The 13398-nt window shown below is 56.0% G+C and overlaps 1 protein-coding gene across 1 annotated transcript in view; it reads left to right on the top strand.

Annotated features, from left to right (window-relative positions):
* The first annotated feature begins 1727 nt into the window (after positions 1-1727).
* Positions 1728-13398, top strand: part of COL18A1 (collagen type XVIII alpha 1 chain) — a 36997-nt gene continuing 25326 nt past the window's right edge. The window contains exons 1-2 of the mRNA XM_066189343.1: positions 1728-1814; positions 2249-2316. Coding sequence (XP_066045440.1) covers positions 1804-1814; positions 2249-2316 — 79 coding nt within the window. The 5' untranslated portion in view covers positions 1728-1803. The remainder of the gene's footprint in view (positions 1815-2248; positions 2317-13398) is intronic.

The raw sequence follows: 13398 nt of genomic DNA, 5'->3' as shown, positions 1-13398 counted from the left end.
GGATATAATCCAGCTCCGTGTTAACCTGCAGCAGCGATAACATCGCTGTGCTCCGTGTGTGGGAAGGTCTGGGCAGGTGGTCAGTGTAGCCCCAAGTGTTTCCACCTCCCAGCCCCAGCAGCGCAGGTAACAGTGGAAGGGCCAGAATTCCCCCATGGAGCCAGAGCAGCCTTCCCAGAGCTGCCCACAGGCTCTCCCACCACACCGGAGCACTTATCTACCCTCTCTGATCCAGCCCCTATAAAGCCAGGTCACTTTGAACAGGCCTCTGCTCTCAGGCAGGATCCTTCTCCATTTTCAAGGAGTTGTGGGTTGTTTTTTTTTTTTTTTTTTCAAGCACCATCCTTGCCACAGGACTCTCCTCCCCCTTGCTTCACGCTGTTCAGGCCCTGCAGCCCATCCACCCCTCCAAAATCCCTTCGCGGAAGGGCAGCCCGGTGATTCAGGACTGCCACGTGTTGCCTTTTGTGCAGCTCAGGTACTCCAACCTCTACCTGGAGGGAAGGAATCCAGCTGCGGGAGAAGAAAGGGCTGGTAAATCACTCAGCATCCAGCTGGGAAAGCATAAATTTAAAGAGTCCCGACCACGTGAAAACATTCTGCAGCCAAACAAGAGGCAACTTCGGTGTGTATTCGTGGTCCCCAGACCGGGGTTGTGCTGAGGGGCTGCCTGCCTTTGGTGCCGTTGAAAGATTTACAGCCAAAATTTGGAGAGCCGCTAGCTTGCCCCTGTGCGAACGCAGAGCCGAGCAGCTGGATGTCATGGTTTATCCTGCTAGATCCAAACCCTGCCTTAGACTAAACACGCCTCTGCCATCATTAGTGAATCACTTCTACATCCCCTCGAAGCTTCCAGGGCTTGGATTTCAGAAGCTTTTTGCTGCCGCGGGGCACTAAAATGCTACGGAAGACAAAGCAAGGTGTGGCAGCAGGTTTTGTGGGGATTATCCCGCCGGGATAATCCTGGGGCTGGAGGAAGATGAAAGCTGGGGTATGGGGAGGAGTGAAAGTGGGCAGCAGCCCCAGCTTTAACCCTTTTCCCGGCTCGGGCAGGGTGAGGTGCGGGGCACTGCTGCCCTGGCTCTGGCATTGCAACCTGCAGCCAGAGCTGCCCCGGGAGGGTGTCCGGGAGCCCCGCGGCTCCACACCCTGCCGGGCTGGGCTGGGTTCAGGGCACGATGAAGGAGGCAGGACGTGGAGTTCCGGAGCCCCCACGCACACAGCGAGGGCGAGCGAAGGGCCAGGAAAGGAGAGCAGCGGGTACCATGCTGGGAGCGCCCAGCCCTGCTCCATGCCCCGGGGCTCGTAATAAGTGCTGGGAGAGGGAATGAGCTCAGCTCGCTGATTCACTCCCTCCTTCAAGACCAGACCTGGCCTGCGAGCCGAAGCCCAGGGCATGGTGGAGCAGGAGGTGCCAGGGCAGGTCCTGCGGGCGGTGGGTGCCCTTTGGGGGTAAGGGTGCTCCCCGGCGCCCCGGGCAGAGGCAGGATGCTCCTCAGGGTAGGATGTTCCTTGGGAGGAATGTTCCTCGGGGAGAGGAGCTGTGCCTCTCCCGCTCACCCATCCCGGGGAGTGTCCCCGGTCCCCTCCCGGCTGCAGGAGACCGACGGCCGTGAGAGCCCCGGCCCCGGGGGCTGGGGGCGGGCTGAGCCCCGGCCCCGGCTCACCCGCCCGGGGCGGGCCGGCCCTGCCGCCCCTCCCCTCCCCTCCCCGCCCCCCGGGCCGTGCTGATCCCGCCGCTCCGAGCGGAGCCAAGCTGAGCCGAGCCGAGCCGAGCCGCGCTGCCGGCACTAAGCGGGCACCATGCGCACGGGGTGAGCGCCGGGGCTGCGGGGGGCACCGGGCCCCTGGAGCCGGCGGGGGTGGGGGGGGCACAGGTAGTGCGGGAAGCAGGGAGCCGCTGGGACCCTGGGATAGGACGAGGGAGGGAGGGAGGACGAGGACCCTAAAGGCGAGGGGTCCTCGATGTAACTTCGATGTAACTGGCGGGACCCCAGGGGCGTCTGACCGCGGGGACACCGGGGAGAGTTGGCACCAGGACCGGGAAGCCGCCGGGGTGGGGGGCAGGGATGGCGCGGGAAGCCCGGTGTCCCGGGACACGAGGGGCTGGGGGGTACCGGGACCCTGGAGCTGCCGGCGCTGCGGGTCCCCGCTGTAACCGTGGGAGGAACTCGGGGTGGGGCTGGGGGTCGGGGGGCGCCCCACATGCGGCAGGAGGGTGGGTGACCTCTCTCTCCCCTTCCCGCAGGTGCCCCCCGCCGCGGCTGCTGCTTGGGCTCTTTGTCCTGCTGATCCCCGCCGCTTCCCATGAGCCGGGTAACGTGCAGGGGATGCTGCGGGATGCTGGGGAGGGGGGTGCCTGCCGCCGTGCCCAGGGTCCTTGTCCTGAAGAACCCCATCCCGTGGGAGGCTCTCCTCAGCCGGAATGAGGGCTGGAGCCTGCCCTCGGGCCAAATCCTGCCCCCAGTCGTGATTCCCGAAGCTGGGGATGATTCCTTCAATGGCCACATCCCTCGTGGCTGCCGAGCCCGGGGGGTCCCGTGTGCTCCATCCCATCAGCGGCCAGGGATGCTGGGGAAATCCCTGGCTGCAATTCCCTGGGAGGAGAGTGGTTTGTCAGGCCCGTGCTGGCTGTGGGACAGGCGGGATGGCGCTGCCCCAAAGTGGCCATGCTCTATGTGTTAGCGGTTTCTCCACGAGTCCTCCCTGTGGCTGCAATGTCCTTGGAAGTGTTGTGAGTGGTCGGGAGCCTCGGGCGTGTGCCCTGGGGACGTAACACCTCCCACACCCTTCTGGGCTTTTCCCTGCCTTCGGGCTCCCTGTAACAAACATCCCACTTCTCGAGCTGCTAGTGCGCTGGGAGAGGGGAATTCAGTGCTGACTCAGCTCTCCGGTCCTTCTTTCCCCACGAGGCGCACAAGCCGGTTCTCCCACTGCCTGTGTTTCTGGTGAACTTTACCTCCCCGACAGGGAAGCTTCCTGCCGGCTGCCAGGCGGGATGAAAGCCCTCCTCCCCTTGGAGCCAGTGTCTGGATGCGTGCCCGGCGCCTGGAGGCGGGAACAGCCACGGCTGACACAGGGAGCCCCCACTTGGATCCCAGGAACCCCAACTGCCAAAGCAGCTGAGCTGCAAGTGACAATCCAAAAGCCAGGATAGAGTGGATTTTCTCTGAGGTAGTGGTCTGGCTGTCTTTGGCTTGTGCCAGAACGGTGTGAAGCATCACTCGTGTCCCTCTCGGCTGTCACAGGCTGGGCACGACGTTTCTGTTAGTGGCATTCCCAGGTACAGGCAAGGTGGAAGTCGACCGTGAAATTCGTGGATAACTTACTGGAGTAAGGCTTTGTGTCATCTAGGAACAGCTCTGGCACTGCTCTGTGGGCAGTGGGGTCAACTGTGGAGGCAAGGAGGCTGGCTGGGGCAGCGGAGATGCCCAGCACTCTCCCAGTGCCCCAGGCTGCATTGATGGTGCTGCTTCCCGTGGCGTGGGTGCTTCCCCAGGGACCGCGGGAACAAAGCTCCCCTTGGAGATCTGCAGAGATGGGAACATCGTTCCCATGTGAAATCCTGATCTGGCTATTTTAGGTCCCTGGACACTGTCCAGTGTGGCCAAACCGAGCTGGAGGGCTGGGCGCTGCTTTAATAGTGGGTACTTAGGGTTGTCTGTGCCCTTCCCATCCTCTCTCTGTCAGCATCCTTGGGCACTCAGGGCTGGCCAAGACCCTTTGCTGAGCTGCAGGTGCATCCCCCAGCTTTGAGCAGCGGTGCTGGGGGGCCCCTGGAGGTTTCCCACGGCGTGCAGAGGAGATGAGTGCTGGGGGAGCTCAGCCGGCGCCGGTCACCACTGGCAGGGAGGTGCCCGTCTCACCCAGCTGACTTGGCCGTCTCCCAAAGGCAGGCTGTGGATCGGGTTTTAAAGGAATTCAGCGGGTTGGTGTGGCTTTTTTTCCTTCTTTTCTTTTTTTCTTCTCCTCCTTCCCTTGGTTCAATGTCCAAGGACTGCAGGGCTTGTTCTGCAAGCCCACCTTTGTGGTGGCTCCTAGGGAATGTTTGCTCTGAAGGCTGTCCTGGCATGGAGATAACCTTTCTGTTTATCTGCCTGCCTTGCAAATTTGGGGGCTTAGCTGCCCCAGGCTGGGCTGGTCCCTTATCACTGGGTTTCTGGGATTCCTCAGGAAGGGCACATAGCCATGAGGAATAGTGTGGGGATGCTGTCATGGGTCTGGCCTGGAGAGTGAGGGGGGAATCACAAGTAGGGCTATGAGTGACCCCAAGCATGAGCTGGGTCAGACGCTGGGGAAATCCCCATTCCCAGGGGGCAGTGCTGTGCCAGGTCCCTGGATAGGGGTGATCAGCTGGCCAGGCCACCCCAATCTGGTGGTAGAAGCAACCAAGCATTGGAACAGACTGCCCAGGGAAGGGATGGAATCACCATCCCTGGAAGCATTGGAAAAATGTGTAGATGTGGCTTTTGGGGACATGGTTTAATGGTGGAACTGACTGTGCTGGGTTAGTGGTTGGATCTGATGATCTTAGAAGTCTTTTCCAACTGTAATGCTTCCATGATTCCCTTATCCTCTCTCACACTGAATTTCTGTGCATCAGTTTGGGGCTGGAAGGAGACCCAAAAGCAGCCCCAGCTCTCTGCTGTGCTACTGCTGAGGGTGTAGGCACCACCTGGGAATTCAAGCTGCTTCCTCCCACTGTTATGGACAGCAGGTGCTGGAGCTGCAGGCGGAGAGGCTCATTCCTGATAATTTCCATTCCCAGTGGGCCATGGGTCCTGCTGGCTGGGATTCCTCACAAGCACATGGTGCTGTGCAAAGTGATTTACAGCCTGTGACACAACTGCTCTGGTGTCAGCACCTGGGGGCGTTTGACAGGTGGATCAGGGCTTTCCTAGCATTATTTTAGGACTTTCTTCAAAAGACGTGGGAGAATTGGCTGTGGGCAGCACCCAGCATCATCGTGGGCTTGGCTCTGGCAGGGTTAGCACCTCTCAGCTCTGACAGTGTCATTTGACTGCCAAGGTTCCCAGCAGGGGCTCGAAGAACTGGGGAGGATGCTGTGCTCCAAAATCTTCTCAGGCTCCTCACCTCCTTATCAGCTCCCAGGACTGCTGTTTGCAAAACCTTATCTGTGCCATGGGAGCTGCTGGGGAGGGGGAGCTGCCCCGGGCTGCCAGCAGCTGGAAGGAGCCCAGGCTGCGGGCATCTTCCTGCAGCACCTCTGGCCTCCTGGTCCATCACCCTGGCAGGCGGATCCCATCCCTCCTGCCTGTCCCAAGGAGGTTGCAGCTGAGATGAAGTGACTGTGCTTGGATGGTGCTTGGGGGCTGGTTTAAAAAGAGACTGAGTATTCCTGCAGAGTGGCTGTGCTCCCTGGCAGGAGTTTGCTTCCATTGAAGCACATGATCTTTTCAAGCCCTCATCCTAATTTTTCTATTACTTCTCCAGCTCTGTTCCAGAAATTGGTCCATCCATAGCGCCCATTCTCCCAGAGCTCTTGCCTTGATTTTAGGTTTCCGTGTGGTGTCTGCTGGCCCAGCATGGCCATGAGCGCTTGGGAGCTCCCTCCCCACTGCTGTATGTCCCTGGAGGGATGGAGAGCTGACCTGCTCTTGCCTGTGGCCACTAGAAAGTCGTGCCCATACACTCCCATATTCTGGAGAAGCAGGGTTTTTTTGCTCTGAAGAGCAGCCTCTTGGTGACACTGCTCCCTATTTATTTTGGCCTGCAGCTGGACTAACCTCTCCTTCCAGTGTTTATGGCAACAAAACTTGGGTGCTGTTAAAGAGCAAACCCGAGTCCTTGGAGAAAACATTTTGCAATCCTGCTTCAAGCGTCACTGCCTGGCTTAAAGAAATCCCTGAGCAGAAGAAACTGTTCTGCTGGGAAATTGACTTTGCTCCTGGCAGGGGGGATGTCACCTCTTCTTTATAAGGAGGCAGAAACATGTGGAGTGGGGTGCGAGGACTCATCCAAGGCTGCATCCTCTGGTAAAAAAGAGGGAGAGGGACTTTTTACATGAGCCTGGAGTGTCAGGACAAGGGTAAATGGCTTCATGCTGATAGAGGGGAAGGTTGGATGGGATATTGGGAAGGAATTCTTCCCAGCGAGACTCTGGCACAGGGTGCCCAGAGAAGCTGGCTGTCCCTGGATCCCTGGAAGTGTTCCAGGCTAGGTTGAATGGGCTTGGAGCAACCTGGGATAGTGAAAGGTGTCCCTGTCCATGGCAGGGGATGGATCAAGGAGAGGTTTAGTGTCCCTTCCAACCCACCCCATATTCTGTGACAGGAACACCGCATCTCTCCTGCACCACTCTGGCCTTCGTGACTCTTAGGGATGATACTCTAAGCCCTGGAATGATGATCCCAGCAAGTGTGCTGTCTTTTTTCCTGAACTCTTGATAGTTACCAAGGAAAGAATTAATTCTGGCATTTCAGTAGAGAGTTCAAAGTGCTGAAGGAGATGTCTGGGATTAAGTATTGATGTATATCAGCAGCCCAGAGGTTTGGGATTAATAAAACGTTCTAACAATTCTTCTGGTGTATCTGATGACATTTGGGAAAGCATTGGAGATGAATCCTTCCCAAGAGCATGCTGCATCTCTCTGACTGAGTGTGCAGCCTGGAGGCAGTGTCTCGGATGTTAGGAAGAAATTCTTCCCCCTGAAGGTGTCGTGGCACTGGTACAGGCTGATGAGAGAAGCTGTGGCTGCCTCATTCCTGGAAATGTTCGAGGCTGAGTTGGACAGGACTTGGAGCAACCTGGGACAGTGCAAAGTATCCCTGCCCATGGCAGGAGGTGGGACTGGATGGGCTGTAAGGTCCCTTCCCACCCAAACCACTCTGGGATTCCACAATGGATGGGCTTCACCTCACCTCACATCCCAATTTCATTCCTGCCAGCTGTGGGGATGCTCTCCCTGGCTCTCCTGTCCTCCAGTCACATCCCTCGTCCTTTGGGTAGCGATGTTTGAGGAGCAGCGGTGCTGCTGCCCTCGGGAGGATGTGCCCTGTCCTGCTGATGGGTGAGAGGTGGTGCAGGGGAGACCTGCAATGATTTCAGCTGGTGCCAAGTCCCCGTAAATCCCAGGAGACTGGGAACAAGTCCCTGACTTTGTGCGCAGAGAAAGGCACGTGGTGTGGCTTTTAATGTCAGGCTTGGTTAGCCTGAGAAGCTCCTTGCCAAAGATATCATTGAAACACAAGGAGCTAAACAGGGTTAGAAAATGGTCTGGAAATTTGTACAGCTAACAGGGGCTCTGGCATTGCCTTAATATGGATTTGGAGCCACTGGGAGAGACAGAGGGAGAGCTGGAGCAGGCTCAAGGGCAAAAAACCTCCACACCCTCTAGGTGTGAGTGTGGTTAATCAGTCCTTTGGGGGTGAGGGGGTGGTTCCCACTGGCCAAAGGTGGGTGGCTTTGACCTCCTAAGGAGTGCTGGGATGGAGCAGGACACTGACACCCCCCGGGCTGTGGTCTGGGGCTTCTCCAGGGTTGAGGCTCCAGAGGCTTGCTGTGCTTCTGCCTCTGACCAGCAGTGGCCCCAGCACTGGGGCTTCCTCAGCAAGAAACATCTGTTCTGGAACATCCCGTGTCTTAAAAAGGTTGCTTTTGTGGAATTTTTATTGCTTTTTTTTGGCATCACCTCCCAGCCCTTTTCTAAGATGGAAATTGGTCATTAGTGGATTTTATTGTAGCTTTATTTTATTCCCAAGATCAGTCTGCTGGTTTTCTCCTCCCCTGGGGACTGCAAGATCTGGCTGTTCCTCTGACCCTGTCCCCAGGTTGTGGAAGGCTGCTCAAACAGCCCAGGGTGGGAATAGTAGCTGGGGCACCTGGAACCCAGCATCACCACACCCATGCTCTTCCTGCTGTCACCACTGTCATAAATCTCCGACTGCCCAGTGGTCCTTGATGCTATCTCTGAGCTTATAATTCTTAAATTAGCCACCTGCCTTCCCTCTGGGAAACAAGGTAATCAAACCAATTTATTCTTTTCCACCCTCCTTGTTAGTCTGTAACTTAACTGAGTTGGAGATTGTTGGCTTTTGGATAAACAGCAACTTTTTGATAACCCCCAGATAAGCTTGTGGTGCTCACTTGTGGCATGGTGGGAAGGCATCTGTAAAGCTTAATCCTTCCCATGGGGTCCCAAAATGCTTTCCAGAGGGGCCAGGACCCTTATCCTGGGGACCCAGGACGTGTGGGTGACATGGAGCCCCTGGACACCTCATGTGACCTTACATCAGTGATGCTGGCATCTTCCTAGCTGGGTTCCAAAACTGGAGAAGTCCCCTGCCCTGCTGAGAGCTGGGGCTCAGGGGGCCACTGATGGGTGGGAGCAGATGGAGTAGAAACCTGCAATGATTCCAGGTGGCACTAAGTCCCCTTGGGTATCAGAGAGTGACAGTCCCAGCCCCTGGCACTGTGAATGGAGGGAGGCGTGTGGCAGCAGCACGCCTGTGATTTTTGGCTTTTACTGTAGATTCTTTGAATGGTTTGGCTTGGAAAGGGCCTCAAAGCCCATCTCGTTCCACCCCCTGCCACGGGCAGGGACACTTTCCACTATCCCAGGTAGCTCAGACTTCAGGATTGGATCAACCAGTTGTTACTTCTGCAGAGGCTCTGGGCACATCTTTCCAGTGGGGAGATGGTGATGTCAGGCCATGATGGTGGAGGGTGTGCGGGGGTCCTGGCATCCCCCATGCCCATGTGTGGGATCCAGTGGGCCCTTGGTCAGAGTCTAATCCCACCGGGATTCTCCCAGTGCTGGGCTGGATGGAGATACCAGACAGTTCCCTCCCAGCTAGGATGCAATGGGGTGATGGGCCTAGCTCCCTCTGGGTGCCAGGGGGATGGGAATCCTCATGACATCCTTCAAGGCCGGGCCAGCTCCAGCCAGCCCCTGGCTGATGCTGACACTGACGGCTCTTTCCCACCTTGTCCTTGGGCTCAGCCGAAAGAGTTAAGGAAGCCACTGGAGAGGGGCCCCCAGAGGCAACCGCTGGAGGTAATAATCTTCCTTCGGCTCTTTTTTCTTTTCCCCTGCTAATTGCGGAGTTGACATCGTCCCCGCTCATGAAAGGCTCTTTTGTCAGCCGAGTTGCTGGGCAAAGCCCAGGCTTGGCAGCAGGTTGCAAGCCCAGGCGCTGTCTCCTGCACATCCCTCTCGGTGGCAGGTAGTGAAATGACTCTTTCAGCGACAGCGATGTCCCTCCCTCCTTGGCTCCCATCTGAAGCAAAACCAAACACCTAAACAGCGACAAAATCCTTCCTTTTGGACAACGAGGCTTGATTTTCAGCTGGTTCCACCTCGGCAGCAGAGGGAAAGGTCAGCCCGTCTAGACTCTAATCCGACAAGTTTTGTATTTCTTCGCCCGTGGGTGTCCTAGCAACGGGATTAACCCGCGGTGCGGGGCGGACATCGGCGGGATCCTGCTCTATCCCAGGCCGCCGCTCCGGATGTGTCGCTCTGCATGGCCGGGCAGCCCCAGAGGTGGGCTGGGCTCTGGCCCTGCTCCCTGCGCCTGCCCTGGACTCTGCCGGCGGCTCCTGGTGCCAAACATCAGTCCAGCGGCAGGGGAATCGAGGATACTGCTGGTAGAGCGGTCTTGTGGATGTTTGATCCTCCCCAGAGGTGGGTGAGCCACTGGTGAAGCATTTCTGCCCCAAGAAGGACTCCAGGCCTGGTTTGGGGACCACACTGGAGTGGGATGCTCCACACCAGCACCGTGGGACAGCCTGTGTCGCTGTGAATCTGACTCTCACAGTGGAAACGGGTCTCCCAGTGCATGCCCTGATCCCCGTGCTCTGATCTCCCTCCCAGAACATCCCTTCCCTCCCAGTGCCCTGGTCTCCCACTACATCCCCTGTATCGCAGCACCTGGCTCTCCCAGGACATCCCTCCCTCTGCTCCAGCTGTGCAAGGGCTGTTAACCTCCGACATCTCTCTGGCCTCGGGGTCAGCCTCGGTGGCAGCAACACCAGTGAAAATGCATCTGTTTGGGTTGGGAGCAAAAATATTTCCCATTTCCTTCATTCAACTGTTTAATCTTTTTATCTCGCTGCTGCTGAATCACCTCATGGCCCCAGTTTGCCTCCAGGTGTTACTGGTGGAGCCTCCCTGCCCATGTGCAGCTGGTGCCAGAGCTCAGCACCCAAACATCCGATGGGTGATTCCCAGCGGGTGCCGTGCATCTGGAGCCCCCCACGTCCGTGGCACAGCTGCCTGATAACACTGTCCCATTTCAATCTTTTTCAGCCTTTCCTCTGCTTTCCCAGCGGCCCCTTTCCAGGCATTCGCCTGCCTTCTTTCCTTGTGCAGTGGCCAGCCACGATTTCTCTCACAAGCCGCGCAAGCTTTGCTATTCTCTCCATCCCGCTGAACTCTGATGTCCCCAAGTGCGGGGTGCATAGGAGCCAAAGGGGGTTTGAAGAGCAAAGTCTGGGATTAATCCTTGCTTCTGTGATGGAGAGGAGCCAGGAGCTGCTGCAGGCTCCAGCATCCTCCAAAGCGGGCTGCTGATAGCAGGGCAGGGCTCTCTCCGAGCTGCTGGAGCCTCAGCGCTCCGGCTCTGCGCCCTGCAGGCGGCCACACACTTTAATGAGGAGCTGGCGAGGCTGCAGGCCTGGAAGCAGAGGGGGTTCATTCCCTCAAATCCCAGCTGGGTGCTCTGGAGACAGGCTGCAACTTGCCCAGAGTCCCGGAACGTAGCTCCTGCCTACGTGGGATTTTTTTTCCCCCCCTGCAGCTGGAGCAGGTTAAGTGGGGTTTTAGAAGCGTTTTCTTTTCTCCTGGGTGCTTAAAACAACAATAAATAAAATCCCAGCCCAGCGTGTGACGAGTGACGCTGCTGTGAGGAGAGGAAGATGTTGCTCTGCTGATTTATGGGGATTTTTTTTTCAACTTTACAGGTCACTGCTAGCATTTGTGGAATTGGCTTTGCTGCAGGAAAAACTGGTTTCCAGCACTCCCATTAGAAAGAAACTTCTGCGATCGTGTAATTGAAATGCAGAAGAAAATAAAATAGCAATATATAAGTAGATGCCAGGGGAGCTGGTGCTCATAGCTGGGTCCTTTGGAGGCTGTGTGTGTCCTCTGCCTTGTTCTGACCTTGGATATGCTGCTTGCAGCCCGTGGCAGGGAAAAAAATGGCTCTTTTTGCACTTTTCCTGGGCTTTCTGGCTCCTGCACCAGCTTGCAAAAACAGAAAAAAAAAATCTACATTTTGACCATGGGAATGTTTTAATCCATCTTGAGGCAGTTTCCAGAGTTTTATCACCTTATCTGAGCTGGGGCTGGCACCAGGATGAACTCCTGTCAGGCAGGGAATGTTGGGACTCTGACTCCTCCATCCCATAAATGAAAAATTATGGATTAGACTCATCCCCATCCTCTTGCAGTAGGACAGCAACAGACTGCAGAGTCTCCTCCTGAGGGTCCTGGCTCCCCAGAACTTTTAATCAGGGAAGGGAAACTCTGCTTCCATAGGATTATTTTTTAGAGGTTTTTTTGTGGTTTTTTTTTGTTTGGTTGGTTTGGTTTTGTTTGGTTTTTTGTGTTGGGTCTTTTTTGGTGGTTTTTTGTTTGTTTGTTTTTTGTTTTGTTTTGTTTCTTGGTGTGTGTGTGTGTTTTGTTTGTTTTGTTTTGTTTCCAGAAAGGATTCACTGCTTAGACTTGGATGTTTGGGAGATGAACATTTTTTCACCTGGGATGGCAGTGGGGGAAAAGACCCCCTGATTTTTGGGGCACCTTGATACAAAAGTGTAGCCATCAGGAACAAAACCATCCCAAATCCCAGAATCTCAGGTTCGGGTTGGAAGGGACCTTAAAGCTCATCCAGTGCCACCCCGTGCTATGCAGGAACACCTTCCGCTGTCCCAGGATGCTCCAAGCCCCAATGTCCAGCCTGGTCTTGGACATTTCCAGGGGTCCAGGGGTCCAGGGGCCGTCACAGCTTCTCTGGGCACCCTGTGCCAGGGCCTCCCCACCCTCACAGGGAGCAATTCCTTCCCAATAGCCCGTCTAACCCTGCCCTCTGGCAGTGGGAAGCCATTCCCTGTGTCCTGTCCCTCCAGCCCTTATCCCCAGTCCCACCCCAGCTCTCCTGGAGCCCCTTTAGGCTCTGGAAGGGGCTCTGAAGTCTCCTTCTTTGACAGTGCTCAAACCCCTCCTGGGCTTGGTTCTGCACACCCAGCTGTAGTTGAACCTACTTCAGCAGAGCTTGGATTTGCCGATCTCCAGAGGTCCCTTCCCATCCCCAGCCCTCCGGGACCCTGTGAATGACGTCCCTACAAGGCTGCCCAGCCTTCCCAGCCCGCCCCCCCTTTGAACCCTCTGGTATGCGATTTTTTGCTGGTGTCAGAGGGTCGGCGGCTGCAAAATCCCTCCCGGTTAAGGGGTGGGAATACCAGTGTGTGCAGCTTGGGATAATTACCAGTTGTCAGCAAAACAATAGTGGCATTGTAGGGCAGGAGCAAAGGGAAAGGGCCCCTGTCTTGAGCGTAATGTTACTTTTCTATTTACGTTGCCATAGTCTTTGCTGAGAAATGGCCCTATTCTCTCTAATCCTCCCCTTCAGGCATTCCTGCTGGGCTTTTTGTGTGGTTTGAGTTTTTTTTTTTTTTTTTTTAACTCCTTATCATCCGAGGAAACAGCTTGTGGGTACCCATCTGGGTGGCGCTGTGCTGCAGGGATGCCCTTGGCCCATGGCACTGTGCCCGCGGGCTGGGCAGCTTTGCTTTCGGATGCTGAAGCCCGGGATTGTGCCCGGCTGTGGCATCATCCCTGTGCTCAGGATCTGATCTGGAATCTCCATCTTCATGCAAGCAGGAACACAATTTACACCCCTCCTTGTTCTTGGCACCCGTCCTGTTATAGGTGCTGAACTTCAGTGCATTCAAGCTGTTTATTGATGTTGTATTTTGCTTTAAAATCAAGTGACTTGTAGGAAAAGGGAATAGTTGGTCAAATACTGGTTCTGGTTATTGCTTGTAAAGGGATGATGAGGTTCTGGCCTCCTCCAGCTCCTGCTGGCTTTCCCCAGAACTTGCATGGAGCAGCAAAGGATCACCCACCTGTTTGACCCCTTTACTATCCATCTCCAAGGCTGTTTGGACTTCCTCAAAAGATCTATATTTTCCTGCTTAAATACTTGTGGAGACATGGCAGGGAGAGGGGGATTTCAGCCTTGGCTGACATCAGGTTGTCATCGCTCAACTTGATTTCAAGGCGTTCAATTGATTGATTTCTCACTGTGGCGTTGGGACGTGCGCAGCCGGGTGGGTTCAAGGCCTGGGTGATGCTTTCCCTGTTCCCGTGGCCCCTCATCCAGGCTGTTCATGACCCCAGCATCCACCCCCAAAGGGCCTGCTGGGCACCCCTCCCCATCA

Source organism: Chamaea fasciata, unplaced genomic scaffold (genome assembly GCF_029207755.1).
Source record: "Chamaea fasciata isolate MVZ Bird 193981 ecotype frontalis unplaced genomic scaffold, bChaFas1.0.hap1 SCAF_8, whole genome shotgun sequence".
In the NCBI taxonomy this organism is placed as follows: Eukaryota; Metazoa; Chordata; class Aves; order Passeriformes; family Sylviidae; genus Chamaea; species Chamaea fasciata.
The sequence above is the reverse complement of the archived record's forward strand: the minus strand, read 5'-3'. Positions and strand labels throughout refer to the sequence as shown.